General features: G+C 42.6%; 1 protein-coding gene across 7 annotated transcripts in view; it reads left to right on the plus strand.

Moving 5' to 3' along the window:
* The window catches only part of TTC7B (tetratricopeptide repeat domain 7B), a 304,943-nt gene that overhangs the window by 108,435 nt on the left and 175,315 nt on the right, over positions 1-21,193 (plus strand). For all 7 annotated transcript variants that reach the window (XM_058292461.2, XM_058292482.1, XM_058292458.1 and 4 more), the window contains one exon: positions 7,790-7,868. In XM_058292461.2, the coding sequence (XP_058148444.1) occupies positions 7,790-7,868 (79 nt within the window). The remainder of the gene's footprint in view (positions 1-7,789; positions 7,869-21,193) is intronic.

Genomic DNA, 21,193 nt, shown 5'->3' on the forward strand with positions numbered 1-21,193 from the left:
TCTTTAGGTTTAAGTATCTAGAAAAATACATGGATTTCCAGGTGAAATTTTGAAGGACAATGTTTATGTGAGAAATAAACTCTGGTTTGTTGTTAGGGTGTGGAGAAAAGGGAACACTTGCCGCTGCTGGTGGAAATGTAGAATGGTGCAGCCACTGTGGAGGGCAGTTTGGTGGTTCCTCAGGAAGCTAACTATAGAACTGCCATATGATCCAGCAATCCTACTTCTGGGTATATACCCAGAAGAATTGAAAGCAGGAATACAAACAGATATATGCACACCAATGTTCATAGCAGCATTATTCACTATTGCCAAAAGTTGGAAGCAGCCCAAGTGTCCATCAACAGATGAATGGATAAGCAAACTGTGGTATGTACATATAAAAGTATTATTAGATTGAGGAGTCTGAGTATGTGCTGGATACTAGGGTTTGGCTTCTAGGGTTAAATTGAAAGTCATTCAAATACAAGTTCACAAGGAAGCAGGGATGTTGACAGGTCCACTATGGCATTCCCTGTGCCTTGCTCCTTGCTTGGCACAGAGTTGGCACTCATCACTTATTTTTTGAGGAAGGATTGATATCCTTTGACTCATTCTCAGAGTCTGAAAAGGAAGAAGGACATGAGATGGGACAAGCCTTTCATATTTTCCTCAAAGACCCAGGGTTTGGGTGAATGGAAAGAAACTGGTAGAAGAGTGAGTTATTCTTGGGTCTGAGCTCTTGTTGCAGTTTACCCACCATGCAGTTTGCAAGCCATGCGGGAAGAACATGTTTGCATGTCTCCATCCCATCCCATCGCCTGTGGCTCCGAGAAGCCACTCTCTGTAACTCATTTGATTTTTTTTTTTTTAAGATTATTTTTAAAATTTATTTCTCTCCCTTTCCCCCTTCCCTTCCCACCCCCCCTTCCCCCCCGCCCAGTTGTCTGCTCTCTGTGTCCATTCACTGTGTATTCTTCTGTGACCACTTCTATCCTTATCAGCAGCACTGGTCATTTGATTTTATGTCCCTGGTGCCTAATCCTCTGCCTCGTCTGTGGTACCGACTCAGTATACTGTGGCTGCCTGGCTGATCCACACGTTTCATTTACTCTTCTTTTGTCATGAGGAAGTCTTCATTGATGAAGTAGTCCAAAAAATGTTGTTAAGCCTAGTACAACTCTCATTAGGTCTGAGATGAGACTTCTTGAAGCTTTGCCTGTTTGTTCACGTCCCAGTGTGGCTGGTTGTCATACCCTCTGTCACTGTATCTGGGCTGCAGCTGGCTCGCTCCGCTAACCAGAGGGAGTCCTTTGCTAATGAGGCCAAGGTTGTGGGTTTGATCCCCGGCCCCGTACTGCAGCAGGCCATCTGTCTTCACCAAGGCATGTCACTGGATGCGAGGGGAAGGGTGGACAGAGGGAGAGGCTGGAATCCATTCCGGAAAAACAGCGTCCTGACGGCCAGCCGGAGGTGTCCTTGTGGAGGATGTCTTTTTCTTCTTCCACTGCTCAGATCTGGATAGCTAGTTTTGATTTCAGATATTCTCAAAATAGATGATACAGAGGTTATATAACTGAAGGGGAAGCAATTCCCAAGCCTAAGAACTTGGAGGAAGTTGACTATATTGGTAGATATTTGGTGTATTTCTGTTTTTCTAGGGCCTGATGGAATATAGCTCATGATATAAGAAATATCTGCTTTAGTTGTCTCCCTTGTAACCAAGAAAACTCTTTTCAGCGAGGGGATGGGGAAAGGGATTCAGAATCTAAGAATGTGCTTGCCTTTTTTTTTTCTTTTGCGGGGATACAGCTTATTAATTGTTCCCTGGGTTCCCAACTGGCTCTGTGAGGCAATTGGGACAAGCAGAGGTGGGTACAAAGAGGGTCTTTACCCTCAAGATGGACACACATAAATACAAAATGTAAGTCAAGGGTTAAGAGCTGGCTTTGCTCAAAGTATGTGCACGGGGGAAGTGGATGTGGCTCAACTGATAGAGCGTCCGCCTACCACATGGGAGGTCTAGGGTTCAAACCCAGGTCCTCCAGGCTGATGTGGTGAGCTGGTCCACGCACCCTGCTGATGCATATAAGGAGTGCTGTGCCACGCAGGGGTGTCCCCCACATTGGGGAACCCCATGCGCAAGGAGTGCACCCCGTAAGGAGAGCCGCCCCATGTGAAAGAAGCACAGCCTGCCCAGGAGTGGTGCTGCACACACGGAGAACTGACGCAGCAAGATGACGAAACAAAAAGAGACACAGATTCTCAGTGCTGCTGACAGCAATGCAAGTGGACACAGAAGAATACACAGCGAAAGGACAGAGGGAGCAGACAACTAGGGGGTGGGGTGAGGGGAGAGAAATAAATAAATAATAAATCTTTAAAAAAAATTATGTGCACAGTTGTTGGGAGTACCGAGGAAGCCTGGCTCTTCCTGGGGAAGCTAGGAGATGTTTCCTGAGGGTGACCTTTGACTTGGGTCTTGAAGAATGACTAAGAGTTCTCCAGGAACTTCAGACAGAGGGAGGAACATGTGCAAAGGCACATGGGCAGGAAATTGTGATGTTTCCCTGAGATCCTGGAAATCCTTTTTAAAAGCTCAAAATCCTCCTTATCTACACAGCTCTCTAGAAACAGCTGAGCTGGGCATGCCCAGGTATGTGACTTGGCACAGGAGCTCTGCGCCCCCAGATCCCTGTGCCACAGTGCCACAGGGGGCAGGTTCTACTTCAGAGAGCGCTGTGCTTTGTGCTCGCCTGTTCAGGCTCAGTGAGAAAGAAAGGGCATGCAACAGGCAGAAAATGGATCCCCGTGTTGGTCTTGGTTCATACAGCTTGCAATAGTTGTGAATTTCATTCATCCAATAGGTGTTTACTGAGCGCTTCCTATATCCTAGGCTCTATTCTAGGGGCTTGGGATATGTCAGTGAACAAAAGACCTCTGCCCACAGGGAGATGTGCAGCTATCCAAGCTCCATGAGGTTGGAGCGGTGTCCTGGGACTTGCCTGGGATCCACTATAATGGTCGATCATTGTTGAAATAACTTAACTGTTTAAGAGTTTCTGAAAGAACTAATTGACCTTGAGACTTTTCATGGACTTTTAGAGGAAAAATAAGAGAGAGGAAGGAGAAAGCCAAATGATTTCTTAGCTCTAAAAGATCTATTGTGTTAATTTGTTCTGTAATTCATCTTTAGAGAAAGAAAAAAATATTGAACATACTCTTAACAGGGTTACCTTTTCCCTTGTTAGGTAGGAATTTGACATCCACTATAAAAAGTGTTTGAATCACATTACAACTTCGAGTTCACATGACAGTGACAGCTGATACTGAATCTAAGTGTATTGGTGGCCTGGACCCAACTTTGAGTTCATAAATTTGAAAGGACATGTTAAGGGGAGGAATTGTTTCTTCCCACCCTAACCCCAAGAAATGAAAGGAAAAATAATAACAAAAATATATTGAGGGAAGCGGCCATGGCTCAATCAGTTGGGCTCCCGTCTACCATATAGGAGGCCCTGGGTTCATGTCCTGGGGCCTCCTTGTGAAGGCAAAGCTGGCCCGCATGCCGTGGAGAGCCGCTGGCCTGGGTACCATGGAGTGCCACTGGCCCGCGAACGCCACAGAGAGCTGACTTGGCAAGGTGACGCCACAAAAAGGGAGACAAGCAAAAAAAAAAAATCGCAGATCGCGCAGCGAATGGACACAGAGAGCAGACAGCAAGCAAGCCGCGAGGGGGAGGGGAATAAATAAATTAAAATAAAATACTGACACAGAAGAACGCACAACGAATGGACACAGAAAGCAGACAGCAAGCAAAAAGCCGCAAGGGGTGGGGGGATTAAAAAAATGTATTGAGTGTGGCATTAAAATAGCCCTCCCTCACGAGGGGACATGGTTCTCCAGTCCCCGAGTTCTCCCCCAGCCTTGGTTTTCCTTTATCTAGTCTTGAACAGCCTTGGCTTGTTCCGCCAAACCGTTCTCTCCTGGTTTGATAGTATGGAGGTGTAGCTGATAGTATTATAGAACGAGACTATTGTTCAGAGTCACAAAACAGAACAGGAGGGACCCAGGCGTGGCTAGAAGCTTGAAGGTGAGAATGTAGATTTCAGAAGCCAGCCTTGAAGAGTGCTGTTGCTGCTGCGGGGGGATGGGAGCTTGTCGTGAGAATGAGGGTCACCAGGGCTGGCCCAGGGCTGGTGACTCAGCACCCTCCCAGCGTGTCCTGATGGATTGTGGGGGCCACGCAACCCCAGGAAGTCATGCTGTGCATTGGCATAAGGTCGAGCAGACAGCAAGACCTGGAAGGAAGATGGGCAGAAGAAGGATGGAAAACCAGATAGAAGAGAGAAGAAAGAAGAAAAAACAGGACTTCGGTCATGGGAGGAGCAAAATGTATGCTTGAGAAAAGGGTGGGCTTTGCTGCCAGAGGCAGAGCACTAGGTCCCTTGAGTTCGAGCAAGAACCAAGGCTGTGGGTTGCCGGTCTGAGGCTTCCCCTGATGGGTTGGGGACTGGCAGTGATATTGGTGAGTGAAGGCAGGGTTTTGCTTCCCTGTAGGCTGCACAACCAACTGGTGCTCAAAGTCTTGCAGGTCCTTTCTCCTTGGTATGAGCTGCTGGGAACCTTCCATAGGGATGGACACACACCCAGTCCAGGAAGTTTACTGAAGCAGGGTACAGGAGGTGGGCACCATGTTCCAACAGCGCCGAAGGGCCCACTGCTTGAGGGTTGGCAAGAGCATGCGTTTGGAGAAATAGTTTCCCATAATGAATTCTGACATGATTGTACTCTCTCAGTCAAGAGTACTGAAATGGAATAGATGACATAATGTCAAGGGTCCGTGGAAACCCTAAAAAAACGGAGAAATTTCCTGGCTTTCTTGTCTTCATTTTGGGGTAGACTTTTTAAACAACAGTTCATTCTAGATATTTAGTGGCTCTCAAAATTTTAAGAATGAATTAATAGCTTATAGACATGAAGACAGTTACGTGGATTTTATTTCCCCCACTGTGGTATTTCATAGCTGTTAGAATGAAATTCTTACATGCTAATTCCTCTTTTTTGCTCTTTTTTATCGTGGTTATCAAGATCTAACTTGGGAGAAAATTAATTTTTCTGCTATTGTAGTGAAAGTGGAAGAGATCTGTGGAATAAAATTATGTGATTAAAAAAGTACGAATGGTATAGGGTTTGGTGAGAATTGTGTTTTTGTATTAGGGGCAATGATTTCCCATTCTCATATTTGAAATGAGAAATCTTTTCTCTCCAGGCCCTACCGACCACAGCTGTCAGGTGGCTCCGTGGTGGGACGAGGCCAGCCTCAGCGTTGGCCTTTGATGGTGCCACATTCGAGTAGGTCAGAGGCTCAGGCCTTCTCCATTCTGTTTACTGGGGATCCTTTGTTTACCAGCAGTGTTCTTTCCAAGTTGAGAGAGAATTCGATTCTGAATGCTAAGCTCTCTCCAGAAACAATTTGAGGAAAACATGTTTTTGCTTCAAAGCTTCATTGGGAAAATGTGCCCCATCATGCGAGGCGTCTCTTCAGTCACGGCGGCTTCCCCCGTGCCTCCACCAGAGGGCGTCGGTCCTGCACGGGAGCGACTATTCCCCCCTCCTCTCCCCGGGAGGAGCTGGATTTCTCTAGCATTTGTCGTCTAAGGCAGCTGAGAGCATGACCCTCGGACCCTGGACTTCTTCACCCGGGCTGACTAATTTTCTTTCCAGTGTTGAACCATAGCTGAGGTATCTTGTTAGCTGTGGTCATGATAGATGTTGTGTATATTAATCAAGTGATATTAATAGTACAAGATTATAGACTGAGCTGTTGGATTCATATATTGTTCCTTCCTCTAGAGTTACACTTCAATTTTAGAGCTTAGATTTCTTTTGCCAGGAAGATGACTGAGTAAGCTAGAAAGCTGCCAGCTCGCCCTCTCACTAGTTTTGTGATCCTAGACAAGCCTTTTCACTTTTGGATCATAATGTACTAGATGGTCTTGAATCATTTATAGCTAGAAAATTCTGTCTGTGCTTCTGTAACTGTATAGGTGGCTCATTCGGCCAGAAGGACACAAAAGCCATTCAGAAATGACCAAGTCCTATCTTGTAGGCTTCCCTAGATTATAGAATTTAAGATTTCATACTGCTATTCAAGGCTTAATTTTCATCCTGGTAAAGCAACCCTGTCAACCAGGGTCTCCAGTTATGTTGCCTTAGTCTCATGAGGTTCAGTAATTCTGAAATACAATTAGACTCCCATGTATCATACCCATCTCTTTTTGAGCTGTAGCAATTTCCTTCCCTTACGTTACTTAAGAGAATGGAGCTTTAGTCCAAAGCAAATGTATTTTGTTCACAAGAGAATGGAGCTTTAGTCCAAAGCAAATGTGTTTTGTTGCCTGTGAACGCGGGTGCCATAAAAACAAATGAAGGGGAAAACAGAGTCGATTGCATGTCCCAGGGCCTGTTACCTAATTCTTATTCATGTCCCTGTTAGATTTCCTTTAGCACTGCTCAGCGTCCTAAGCACAAGCTTCTCTTTTTATGCTGCCATAAAGCTTCTGATCTGATATCATCTGATATGTGTGGGTGAGAGGACTATGGGAGTATTTATATTCCTGTGCCAATAAACCCTTATCTTAAAGTGCCGGGGCTGTTCTTGTGAATGAGAGTCCTGGGATGTCATGTAGGTATAAGATATGAATTAATAGCCCTTGCAAGTGCTTGTAACTTACAGAACCCACATTCAGTTTGATTTAGTACCTTTGCATGATTTAAAATGTCATCCAAGTAGAGAGCCAAATGCCTAGAGCATCTGCCACGGGCTTGCAGAGCCTGGCTGACAGGTTTGCACCGGCTGACCTGCTCCTTGGCGTTTTGGAAAGATGAGATGTGTTCTAATGAGCAGGTTATAAATATCATTGAGTATGTCATAGGTGGTGGCAGCACTCAATGTAAAGGAACCGTCTGGGAAGTGTTCCCAGCTGAACAGGCCAGGCACAGTTTTCAGGGAGGACAACAAGTGGAGTCCAGATCTATTGACCAGGATGTGGCTAAAAAATGATTTGTGCTTGTGTGAACTATGTCCCCGGGCATACCTGGTGGGGTGTGTAATCCAGGTGAGATGAGCTGCCTTCTGGTTAGTCAGCAGCCCCAGGTTCCAGTCCATCGCATCCTGGCTCCCAGAAGCGGCCTTTGACCCTCGGCTTCTTTTTGTCAGTGCAGGATTTGGAGGAGGGTTGGTTTGATGGATTTATTGGGCAGTAATTTATGTTCTGAAAGATGTGGAGTGGTTGCTTGGTGGAGCTCCCCCATTTTTCAGACCCTTTTATCTTTGTTTTCCCCATATAAATTGCAAGTTACAAGAAGCCTTTACTCATACTACATGCTGTGCTGATATTCCTGTACCCTTTTGGCCTGGTACTGCCACCCACCTTTTAAATGAAAAGATAGATTTCAGTGCCACTCAGCCGAGCAGGAAATAAGCAGAGCCATTGAAAGGTTAGCCTGAAGATAGACTCTTGCATCTTGGGCTTTTGTGTGTGTGTGTTTGTGGGCGTGCTTGTGTATGTTTGCCTCAGAACTGATTTTCAGGTTTTTATTTTCTTGAGAAATGTTGATTGTGGATAGAAAGCACATAAGCCTAGGTCACATTTTTTAGAGTTGACTAGAGACTGATAGACATGCACAGAATAATTGTTTATATAGTCTAGCTTTTATCTAGGTAAAATGCATTGAAATATGTACATAAAATATTTAATATTAATGCACACCACATAGAAACCTTGTCAAATTCTGGTGTACACAGGAACTTGACAAGAGGAGTCGGGAGATTTAGAGAGATTCTCAGAGCCGTCGAGACGAGGACAACTCAAAACCTGCGAATGGTAAGTGTGACTGATGACGTGGCCAGAGCACAGATATAATTCACAAACTATATGAATTCACCCATTCGAAGTGTACAATTCAGTGGTTTTTGTATATTCATAAGTTATGCAACCGTCACCAGTATTTAATTTCAGAACATTTTTGTCACCCCAAAAAGAAACCCTGTACTCCTTAGCAGTCCACTTCCCTGTCTCCTGGCCTAGACAACCCCTAATCTATTTTCTGTCTCCATGGATTTGCCTATTCTGGACATTTCACATAAATGGAATCATACAATTTGCAGCCCGTTGTGCCTGGCTTTTCACTTAGCATCGTGTTTTCAAGGGACATCCACGCTGTGGTCCGCATTAGGACGTCATTCCTGAAGTGCTGCAATTGTCTCCAGCAATCCAGTTGCTGCATAATAGGCCATTGTTTGGATATACCATTTGGTTTGTCGAGTCATCTATTGATGGGATCTGGGTGGTTTCCTCCTTTTGGCTATTGTGAATATTGCTGTATGAAAATTCCTGTAAAAGCTTTTGGGTGGACATGTGTTTTCATTTCTCTTGGGTATATACCCAGAAGTGGAATTGCTGTGTCATATGGTAACTCTGTCTTTAATCTTCTTCCACAAAAGCCGTACCATTTTACATTCCCACCAGCAGTTATGAGGGTTCTAGTTTTTCCATATCTTTGCCAACACTTGTAGTTGTATGACTTTTTAACTACAGCCATTCTAATGGGTGTGAAGTGGTATTTCTTTGTGGTTATGATTTGCATTTCCCTGATGGCTAATGATGTTGAGCATCTTTTTATGTGTTTATTGGCAGTGCTCTCTCTTGAAACATAAGAATGCATCCTGTAAGGCCCTCCTGGGATGACAATGTGGTGAAACTGTTGGTTGCATGCTAGTGATTCATTCCAAATCCCAGATAGAGCAAAGCAGATTTGACCTCAAGGAGTACCCAGCTGTTTGAATAATTATATTGACAGTAAAACATAGAAATACGAATAAAGCTAGTTAGATTAACTGGTTGATCAGCAGCTTGCTTTCTCTCATCTTTCTAATCCTTCCACTTTCCTATCATAAGGTTTATTAATGAGCTGTAGCTATTAGGTGTTTGAGTGAAGGTCTGGTGCTACCTAGGAGCCATTGCAAGTGCCACATGTTATGATCAGTGCAGCAACCCCATGTGACATTGTAATTTCTTTTGTCTTTTGTCATCCTTGCCATTGACCTCCATTTGTCACTAGTCCTTTAAATGCTGTGGGAAAATATTCACTGGGATAAGGCTAAGAGATTCCTGTCACAAGAGAGGGTTTCTAAATGAAGCTGTGGCATTTTGGCGTCTCCAGAGTTTTAGGATATGGACATTCAACTTGTAGGGCCAGATGGCTTAACTGTAGAATAAATCCTACATGTATGGGAAGAACTACTTTGTACACACACAACACACACACACTGCACCAAGAATTTATTTCTTCTTAGATATTTATTTATACATCAACATGATTTATAGGTGCCTTAAGACATCCAAATAGAACTTTTTGATTTATTGGGTTCTTTAAGGGAAAAAAAGCCTGGAAAAGTTGGATAAAATTATTATTATTATTTTTTTAAATTATTTATTTATTTTTTTAAATTACATTATGAAAAATATGAGGTCCCATTCAACCCCACCGCCCCCGCCCCCCACTCCCCCCACAGCAACACTCTCTCCCATCATCATGACACATCCATTGCACCTGGTAAGTTCATCTCTGAGCATCACTGCACCCCATAGTCAATGGTCCACATCATAGCCCAGACTCTCTCACGTTCCATCCAGTGGGCCCTGGGGGGATCTATAATGTCCCGTAATTGTCCGTGAAGCACTATCCAGGACAACTCCATGTCCTGAAAACGCCTCCACATCTCATCTCTTCCTCCTGTTCCCCACACCCAGCAGCCACCATGGCTACCGTTCCCACACCCATTCCACATTTTCTCTGTGGACATTGGATTGGTTGTGTCCATTGCACATCTATGTCAAGTGAGGGCTTAGATTCCATATGGGTACTGGATGCACTCCTCCCGCTTCCAGTTGTAGACACTCTAGGCTCCATGTTGTGGTGGTTGACCTTCTTCAACTCCATGTTAGCTGAGTGGAGTAAGTCCAATAAATCAAAGTGTAGGAGCTGAAGTCTGTTGAGGCTCTGGGCCTGGGTGTCATATTATCAGTCCAGAGATTCAAATCCCCTACATATATCTTAAACCCAGCACCGACTACAATTCCAATAAAGTAGCATGCAAGTCTTGTGAAAAGAGATCCCCTCTGAGTCCAATTCCATCACGCAGAAACACCAGGTCCAAAGAAGGGCTATCTGTCATGGCAGTGAACCCCTTCTGCCATGACCATAGAACCCGTGGGTCTCTTTATCCCTCAAAAGAACCAATACCTGGGGTTGTATCTACCTTATCTGTCTCTTAGACTCTGTTCAGTTGTACATAGGGGTATTCCTTCTGACAACCTCCAGACTCTTTTTTAGAGACTCACAGCCTTATAATCTCATTTCTCCTTTCCATTTCCCCCTTACATTAGGTCAAACAGCTTCCCGAAGTCATGTTATTATATGTAGACAGGTATATTCTGCTGTTCCGCATTGAATCTTTAATTCAAGGTCATTTTATAGTTGCTTCTTCAGCTGGTATGTGGTAGTGATCCCTCGGTGCCAGGGAGGCTCATCCCCGGGTGTCGTGTCCCACGCTGGGGGGAATGCATCGCATCTACACGCTGAGTTTGGCTGTGAGAGTGGCCACATTTGAGTAACATGAAGGCTGTCAGGAGGAAACCCCCAGGCACAATGCTACTCTAGGCCTTGTTCTTATTGCAGGTGTATAGGCTCAAAAGTGTAACCATTAGTATCACGAGCCCACTGTTGGGCCCTCCTTCCTTCCTGGTTCTTGCCGTTGCACCTGGAGGATTGCCGCTGCTCTCCCAGGGCCCACAACAGTGACCCCCCGGCCAGGAGCCCAGTACCCCCCCAGCTGTTGTTTTTGTTTCCACTATGAGTATATATAGACATTACCATATTCCCTGGGCATATGCCCTGTATAACTCCCTGTCAACCATATATATCCTGTCAATAACATCCCATATCAGTATTCCTCCGCTGCCATTGTTGAACCACTCTGTGATCCAAAACTTCCCGTAAAGTGAATCCCAACATAATGTCAGCTTCAGAAGAGTCTTAGATCACTGAAATTCATATATACAATATACAGTATTTCCCCAGATCCACCATAAAACCTTTTCCCTTGCACAGCAATAATCTTTTAACTTATTCATATCATATTTCCTGAAACTGATGTACAGATTCCAACACTATAGTTTTCAAACAAGGTGACATTTGTGTTTACTATGTGGTCCATATTTTAGGCTGTACAGTTTTCTAAATTTTTTAGTTATCCTATGTTTTGTCTTATGGTTTTCATTATTAGTCTGTCATCCCCTATATGTTTTTGGTGTAATATTAGCTGTTTTATATTCATCCTCGTGTACTCTCACATAACTCCTCTTTTGCCCCCTTATTTACCTTTGTTCCATCCATTCCACATCCATTTTCCCCTCCCCTTAGGGCCCACAACGCCTGCCAATCTAATACCCTGGGAACCGTCCTTTCTCACGAGAGATACAGTTCTCTCTATTCGGCGGCATTAGTCTTCCCCAGGATATGGGTCCACCCCACCCAATGGTAGAACCCACCTTGGCAAAATGAGCCTTCAGCTATTCCCTCCGGAGTCCGTCACGCATCAGACCATACCCCCTGAGCGTCCTAACCAGGTAACCCTCCTACTTATACTTTGATACGTTTTACTCAACATTTAGTTCTCAACGAACTTCTGACACTCTCCCATATTCGTATTTTGCCCCTCCCTCCCACCTATTTCTTGGACAATATTACCCCTCTTCCCATCCCCAGCCCCCCTCAAACCCAGAAAACCCTACCCGAAGGTAACCCCTTGCCCCCATTTTGTCCCTTCTTTGTGCTCATACTTACCACCAGCTCATCACAGATTCCACCCCTGCAGACATTAACTCACATCCTTCCTCCACCCCCCGATTTCCTGTAAGCCACTTTTCCAGACTCTAGCTCTCTGAGGCAGTTAACTTATTTCATATCATTGAGGTCATATAGTATTTGTCCTTCAATGCCTGGGTTGCTTCACTCAACATAAGATTCTCAAGGTTCATCCATGTTATCACATGCGATTGTAGTGTATTGGTTCTTACAGCTGAGTAGTATTCCATTGTGTGTATATACCACATTTTATTGATCCACTCATCTGTTGATGGACATTTGGATTGATTCCAACTTTTGGCGATAGTGAACAATGCTGCTATGAACATTGGTGTACATATATCGGTTTGTGTCCTTGTTTTCAGATCTGATGGGTATATACCCAGCAGTGGTATTGCTGGGTCATATGGCAAATCTATGGATAATTTTTTGAGAAACCGCGAAACTGTCCTCCAGAATGGTTGGATCCTTCTGCATTCCCACCAGCAATGGATGAATGTTCCCCTTTCTTCACATCCTCTCCAGCATTTGTATTCTACTGTTTTTTTCATGGCTGCCAATCTTATGGGAGTAAGATGGCATCTCATTGTAGTTTTGATTTGCATTTCCCTGATAGCTAGAGATTTCGAGCATTTTTTCATGTGCTTTTTAGCCATTTGTATTTCTTCTTTGGAGAAGTGTCTGTTTAAGTCTTTTTCCCATTTTTTAAATGGGTTGTTTATCTTTTTGTTTTCAAGATATATGAGTTCTTTATATATGCAAATTATAAGTCTCTTATCAGATATATGGTTGCCAAATATTTTCTCCCATTGTGTGGGTTCCCTTTTTACTTTCTTGACAAACTCCTTTGAGGTGCAGAAGGCTTTAATTTTGAGGTAGTCCCATTTATCTATTTGTTCTTTTGCTGCTCGTGCTTTTGGTGTGATATTCATGAAGCCATTTCCTATTACAAGGTCCTGTAGATGTTTCTCTACACTGCTTTCTAAGGTCTTTATGGTCTTGGCTCTTATATTTAGGTCTTTGATCCATCTTGAGTTGATCTTTGTATAAGGTGTGAGATGGTAATCCTCTTTCATTCTTCTACATATGGCTATCCAGTTCTCCAGGCACCATTTGTTGAATAGGCCATTCTCTCCCAGTTGAGAGGGTTTGGTGGCTTTATCGAATATTATATGGCTATATACATGAGGTTCTATATCTGAACTTTCAATTCGATTCCATTGGTCTGTGTGTCTCTCCTTATGCCAGTACCATGCTGTTTTCACTACTGTAGCTTTGTAGTATGTTTTGAAGTCAGGAAGTGTGATTCCTCCTATTTCATTTTTCTTTTTCAATATGTCTTTGGCTATTCGGGGCCTCTTTCTATTCCAAATAAATTTCATAGTTAGTTTTTCTAGTTCCTTAAAGAAGGCTGTGTTGATTTTTATTGGGATTGCATTGAATGTGTAGATCAGTTTTGGTAGGATAGACATCTTAATAATATTCAGTCTTCCTATCCATGAACAGGGAATATTCTTCCATTTATTTAGGTCTTCTTTGATTTCCTTGAACAATCTTGTATAGTTCTCGATGTATAAGTTTTTTACCTCTTTAGTTAAATTTATTCCTAAGTATTTGATTTTTTTATTTACTATTGTGAATGGTATTTGTTTCTTGATTTCCTCCTGATCTTGCTCATTATTGGTGTACAGAAATGCTACTGATTTTTGCGCATTGATCTTATAACCTGCGACTTTGCTAAACTCATTTATGAGTTCTAGGAGCTTTGTTGTAGATCTCTCAGGGTTTTCTATATATAGGATCATGTCATCTGCAAATAATGAAATTTTGACTTCTTCCCTTCCAATATGAATGCCTTTTATATCTGGTTCTTGTCTCAGTGCTCGAGCAAGTACTTCCAAGACAATGTTAAATAGGAGCGGAGACAATGGGCATCCTTGTCTTGTTCCTGAGTTTAGAGGGAAGGATTTCAGGATTTCGCCATTGTAAACAATGTTGGCTTTCGGTTTTTCATATATACTCTTTATCATGTTCAAAAAGTTTCCTTGTATTCCGATCTTTTGGAGTGTTTTTATCAGGAAGGGGTGCTGTATTTTGTCAAATGCCTTTTCTGCATCTATAGATATAATCATGTGGTTTTTTTCTCTCAATCTGTTTATATGGTGTATTACATTGATTGATTTTCTTATGTTGAACCATCCTTGCATACCTGGAATAAATCCCACTTGGTCATGGTGTATAATTTGTTTAATGTGTTGTTGAATACGATTAGCAAGTATTTTGTTAAGTATTTTTGCATCTAGGTTCATTAGAGAAATTGGTCTGTAATTTTCCTTTCTTGTGGTGTCTTTGTTTGGCTTTGGTACTAGGGTAATGTTGGCATCATAGAAGGAATTAGGCAGTGTTCCTTCTGTTTCGATTTTTTGGAATAGTTTCAACAGGATTGGTGTTAGTTCTTTCTGGAATGTTTTGTAGAATTCACCTGTGAAGCCGTCTGGCCCTGGGCTCTTCTTAGTTGGGAGATTTTTAATGACTGATTCTATCTCTTTGCTTGTGATTGGTTTGTTAAGATCATCAATTTCTTCTTTCGTCAGTATGGGCTGCTTATGAGTTTCTAGGAATTTGTCGATTTCCTCTAAATTGTCATTTTTGTTGGAATATAGTTTTTCAAAGTATCCTCTTATGATAGTCTTTATTTCTGTGGGGTCAGTGGTGATATCACCTTTCTCATTTCTTATTTTGTGTATTTGCATCTTTTCTCTTTTTTTCTTTGTTAGTCTCGCTAAAGGTTTGTCAATTTTGTTGATCTTCTCAAAAAACCAGCTCTTGGTCTTGTTTATTTTTTCAAGTGCTTTCTTATTTTCTATTTCATTTAGTTCTGCTCTTATCTTTGTTATTTCCTTCCTTCTTCTTCCTATTGGGTTACTTTGTTGTTGTTTTTCTAATTCCGTCAAAAGTGCAGTTAGTTCTCCAATTTTTGCTCTTTCTTCTTTTTTGATATATGAATTTATGGCTATAAATTTCCCTCTCAGTACCGCTTTTGCTGCATCCCATAAATTTTGGTATGTTGTGTTATCATTATCATTTGTTTCAAGGTAGTCATTGATTTCTTTTGAGATTTCCTCTTTGACCCACTGTTTTTCTAAGAGTGTGCTGTTTAATTTCCAAATTGTCGTGTGGAGTCTGGGTCTCTGTCCCTTGCAAATTTCCAGCTTCACTCCACTGTGGTCAGAGATATTGTTTTGTATGATTTCGATCTTTCTGAATTCATTAAGCCTTTCTTTGTGGCCTAGCATATGGTCAATCTTGGAGAATGTTCCATGTGCGCTTGAGAAAAATGTATATCCTGCTGTGTTTGGGTGTAATGATCTATATATGTCTATTAGATCCAGCTCTTCTAATATACTGTTCAAATGTTTTGTTTCTTTAGTGATTCTCTTTTGAGATGTTCTGTCCAGAGTTGATAGTGGTGTATTAAAATCCCCCACTATAATTGTAGATGCATCTATTCTTTCACTTAGTTTTTCCAGCGTTTGCCTCACATATTTAGAGGCGCCCTTGTTAGGAGCATAAATATTTATGATTGTTCGATCTTCTTGACAGATTGTCCCTTTCACTAAAATATAGTATCCTTCTTTGTCTCTCACAATTGTTTCACATTTAAAGTCTATTTTGTCTGATATTAATATAGCTACTTCTGCCTTTTTTTGGTTGTTGTTTGCTTGTATGATTGTTTTCCAGCCATTCACTTTCAACCTCCATGAGTCTCTGGGTCTAAGATGTGTCTCTTGTAGGCAGCATATAGATGGGTCGTATTTCCTTATCCAGTGTCCCAGTCTGAATCTTTTGATAGGTGAGTTTAGTCCGTTGACATTCAGTGTTATTACGTTTAGAGAGTTATTTATGGTAGCCATATTTTGGTTGGATTTGTGTTTGTTATATTTTGTTTGTATTATTTTATTTTCCCCTTCTATTTTTGTCTTTCTTGTTGCTTTTACACTCTCCTCCATCTCTGACTGTCCTGTTTTTTCCTTTCTTCCTGCAGAACTCCCTTAAGAATTTCTTGAAGGGGAGGTTTCTTGTTGATATACTCTTTCAGTTTCTGTTTATCTGTGAATATTTTGAACTCTCCATCATTTTTGAATGCTAGTTTAGCTGGATAGAGTATTCTTGGTTGGAAATTTTTTTCCTTTAGTACCTTGACTATATCATACCACTGCCTTCTTGCCTCCATCGTTTCAGATGAGAAATCAGCATTTAATCTTATGGAGTTTCCCTTGTATGTGATGGTTTTCTTTTCTCTTGCTGCTTTTAGAATTTTTTCTTTGTCTTGAGCATTGGATAATTTGACAAGTATATGTCTTGGGGTGGGCCTGTTGGGGTTTATGACCAGTGGAGTGCGCTGTGCTTCTTGGATATGTACATCTGTCTCTTTCAGTAGATTTGGGAAGTTTTCATTCATTATTTCCTGCAACACTCCTTCTGACCCCTTTCCCTTCTCTTCTCCTTCTGGAATGCCTATAATACGTATGTTTGAGCGTTTTGCGTTATCATTCAGGTCCCTAAGTCCTATCTGGATTTTTTCTACCTTTTTATTGACCACTTCTACTATCTGTTTGATTTCCAATGCACTGTCTTCCACATCACTAATTCTCTGCTCTGCCTCTTCTAGTCTGCTGATATTTGCTGCAAGTGTATTTTTGATTTCTTGAATTGTGGTGTTCATTTCCATCATATCTGTTATTTTTTTGCGCATGTCTGCAATTTCCCCTCCAAGTGTTGTCTTCATGCTGTTAACGTCTTTCATTACTTCATCAAATTTGTCGGTGATAAATGTTCTGAGATCTTTCATTGCTTGTGCGAAGTCCTGCCCCCCTTCCTGATTGGATTCAGCCATGTTTTCCTGATTACTGGTTTTGTTTGTAGATTTTTGTTGCTGTCTTGTCAACATTTTTTCTTGACGGGTTTAATCAGTTCCTTAGCTTCTTTGTCTAGTCTTGGAGATTAATTAGCTGTTGTTTTTGCGTAAGTGTTATATCTTCTCTTTGTCACTTTGTTCTTCTTATTCCAATTTCTTATTGCTAGTTAAGCTCACTTTAAAGGAAAGTATTAGTGCTGGGGAAAGGCAATTGTGTAAGGGAGGAAAAAGTGTGAAGTAGTATTGGTGATATATGTTAACAAAGCAACAATATGAGTTCTGGGAGGATGGAGGTTAGATCATGTAAATTGTGTAGAGTTATAGTAGTAGGAAAGTACCTATAATGAGGTAGACGACTGAATATGGGAGGAATGTGGTACGTACTAAGAGGCTATTGTTTTCGTGAGAGAGGGAAAGAGAAAAGAAAGGTAATAGTTTCAGGGACGAATACCAGATGGAAAACTAAACAAAGGTATTAGAAATTAAGAGTTAGACAGTTTGTGGATCAAAGAAAGGGAGATGGAATATAGGAGAGATAGCAGATGGTGGAGGATATCAAGTTGTAGGGGAAAGGGGATATTGTAGATAGGTTAAATCTATTCACAGAGAAATGAGGCAGTGGAGGGTGAGGAAATCCAGCAAATGTGAGGTATTTCCTGTAGGACCTATTGTACTGTTAAGATAAAATAGTATAAGAAGAATAATGGGGACAGGAAAGAGAGGATTAAAAAAAACAACAACAACAACAAAAATAAAATAAAATAAAATTAAAAAAAAAACAAAAAACAAAGAACAAAGAACAGAAACCCCGCCGCCAGGCTCGGCTGGGCTCGGCTGGGCTCGGCTGGGCTCCGGTCCCCCGCCCTCCGCGGCTTGGCTGGGCTTGGCTAGGCTCGGCTGGGCTCGGGTCCCCCGCCCGTCGCGGCTCGGCTGGGCTCGGCTTTCCCGCCCGCCACCCGCCGCGGCGCAGCGCGGCTCGACTCTCCCGCCCGGTGCGGCGCGGCTGGGTTTGGCCAAGCTCGTCTGGGCTCGGCTCCCTCGCCTGCCGCAGCTCGGCTGGGCTCGGCTGGGCCTGGCTGGGCTCGGCTTCCCTGCCCGCCACCCGCCGCGGCGCAGCGCGACTCGGCTCTCCCGCTCGCCGCCCTCCACGGCGCGGCTGGGCTCGACTGAGCTCGGCTGGGCTTGGCCCCCTCGCCCTCCGCGGCTCAGCTGTGCTCGGCTGGGCTCGGCTTCCCCGCCCGCCACCCGCCGCGGCGCGGCTAGGCTAGGCTGGGCTCGGCTCCCTTGCCTGCCGCCCGCCGGGGCACAGCGCGGCTTGGCTCTCCCGCCCGCCGCCCGCCGCAGCTCGGCTGGGCTTGGCTCCCTCGCCCGCCGCCCGCCGCGGCACAGCGCGGCTCGGCTCTCCCGCCCGCCGCCCCCCGCGGCGTGGCTCGGATCCCCCGCCCGCTGCCCACCGTGGTCCAGCTAGGCTACCCTGGCCGCCGCCCGCCGGGGCTCGGCGCGGTGCTAGCTGCCTCGGCTCTGCCTACCCAAGGAGGGAATCCTCCACACGTAGCTGGGATCTCCGTGTATATTTCACAGACGGATCCTCTCTGTTACCTTCCCTCCAAATCGATGTCCAAACACCTTGGGACCAGGAAAAATCCCGAAACAGCCCGGTCCCAAAGAGTCTCCGACGCCTCCCAGCCGATTCCCTCCAGGAGCTAGTAACCGGGAAGTTCACTCAGCCGCCATCTTGCCTCCTCTCCTTGGATAAAATTATTGCCAAATGTCTTTCCTCTCAAGTTGATCTACTCCCAATATTCTATAATGCTTCTCAACTGGTCAGTATGAACAGCTCCTTCCAAGATTTTGAAGCACAGGAATATAACTGATGAAGTAGGCAAGGGTTATAACTGTTTTGAAAGCAAATGTAAAAACCAATCTTTCCAAATTCCTTAAATGTGGAGCATTTGTTCATATTGTAGATACTCAAAAATATATATATCATTAAGGGAATTAATAGTTTTTCCTCACAAAAGGTGTGGTACACCAGAGACTCTAAGAGGAACTGCCTGCTGCTTACTTCAGTGTTATTTTTCCAAATTAGAGAATATCTTCCAATATTGTTTAAAGTTTGTGGTAGTCAAATCAGTGTATTTTAACTTTTAAAAATCCTGTGAAGTAGAATTCTGAATAGAGATGTATGAGGAAGGAAGGGATTAAGATCTCTTCAATTTTTTCATTTCTGGGAAGGACAGTGAAGGGGCTCTTAAAGAAAGTCCAGGAGACCAGAGCTGCCCGTGGGCATGCTCGGCCATTACCCGGTTAGTATTCAACATTGGGAGGGATACTTTCCATGCTGTGTCACACTTGAAGCGCAAGTCTGCCTTTGGCTTAGTTAATGATCTTCAAGGGGCCTAAAGAAATAGTTTCTAATTCTTGGAGTGCTTAGCCAAAGGTGTGCATCAGAATTACCTGAGGAACTTTGAAAAAATGTACTCACTGTAGTTGAAAAGCACTACCTGGATCCTATTCACTGATGTCCTGGTTTATACTAGACATCAGAAAGCTTCTGCAGCTAATGCTATTTATAAGAGAGTGTTCCGTTAGCCTTAATAACTGTAGGATTCTTTTTAGATTAGTTGATAATTGCAAATTTAAGATATGGAAAAGTTGCCTTGTAATCTCTATCTGGTATGAGACCATAGCAGAGAAGGGTTTAAAAGTACATTTAAAGCAATTACCACTCTTTAGTATATACTGCAAATAATTGAAAACAGATGTTCAAACAAAAGCTTATACAAAAATGTTCATTGCAGCACTATTCACAGTAGCCAATAAGGTGGAAATAACCCGAATGTCCTTCAACCAGTGAATGGATAAACAAAATGTGCTGTAGTCATGCAACGGAATATTATTCAGCCATAAAAAGGAAAGAAGTTCTGATACAGGTGACAACACAGATAAAACTTGAAAACCTTATGCTCTGTGAAAGAAGAAAGACACAGGCCACATATTGTATAACTCATGTATGAAATGTTCAGAAAAGACAAGTCCCCAGAGACAGAAGCAGGTTAGTGGTTGCCAGGGGCTGGGGAGAGGGGAATGGTCAGAGGCGACTGCTTAGAGGGGGCAGCATTCCCTTTTGGGGAAATGTTCTGGAACTAGATATTACAATGATTGTACAACACCGTGTTTGTACCAAATGCCACTGAATTGTACACTTTAAAATAGTTAAAATGGTATATTTTATGTTAAATGAATTTTACCACAACTTACAAAAAAAAAAAACTGGAAAAAAAAAAAAGTTGCATTGAATACCCAAATTTGTATACCTGATCATCCAGGCCTTCTTTCAGGCCCATTTCCTTCCCTTTTGCCTTTTAATTCTGAATTTATTTGATAGTCACCAACAATTTTTAAGTATTTATACTATAAGCTGAATGTAGCTGAAGTATAAAAGATAAAAGGTATCACAGGTTATTAGTGATCTTTCTGGTAATTTCTCCCATTTATCTCTTTTTCTGATCTTCTTTGAACTTTCACTGGGCAGAACCAAGCATCCTTCATGATCCAAAGTGTACAGATGAGGTGTTCCCTTTAAAATATGCTATCACCTCAAAACCTCACTTGAAACAATCTCTCTGGAAGGCTAATACCCTGAGGGAATGTGTGATCTGGTGGGAGATGTCTAGTAGTGGACAGGCAAATGTTTAGGGAAGAAACTTTAGAATCCCTCCCTCATAGATATATCCAGAAAGTAAAACTCCCCCTTCATTTTTCCTTCTTTTAAATTTTATTCCCAGCTATAGTAAGTGGAGGTTATTTTTGCCAGGTGAAATTCAGCAGAAGCCATTTTCTCATATGACTGAAAAGAAATAAAAATGAAACTACAATGGAAGGTTTCAGAAAAGAGTTAAGAAACTTTAGGTCCTGAAAATTGTGTTCTTATAAGATCTTTACAGATGGCATGGTTGGGGATATAGGAGTGCATTTAATTTCACATTTTTATGAACATTTAAAGTTAGTAGGTCTTACTTAGAAGTAATAAAAAATATACCTTTATCCCTTGGTTATCAGTAACCACTAAGCTAGTGATTTGGTTGCATTTAATTTTCCTTGTGGTGTTTTGAGAGATTTCACACAAATGAAAGCCTAGCAGAATTCTCTCTGGCACATATTTATTTAAAGAGTCTTATTCTCAGGGAAGATCAGCATTTTTTTTTTTTTTTGTCTCCATCTTCCAGATAGTGCTGAAACCTGGTGGAAGAACCTTCTGGTTGAAGTTTAATTGTGTTATATCTGCTGATCGTGGGGTAGCGTGGATTATCCTTGAGGCTCAGTTCTTTTGTTTCCAGAGGATTTAAAAAAAACATAATT

The sequence above is a fragment of the Dasypus novemcinctus genome, chromosome 3 (assembly GCF_030445035.2).
Source record: "Dasypus novemcinctus isolate mDasNov1 chromosome 3, mDasNov1.1.hap2, whole genome shotgun sequence".
NCBI classification, from domain to species: Eukaryota; Metazoa; Chordata; class Mammalia; order Cingulata; family Dasypodidae; genus Dasypus; species Dasypus novemcinctus.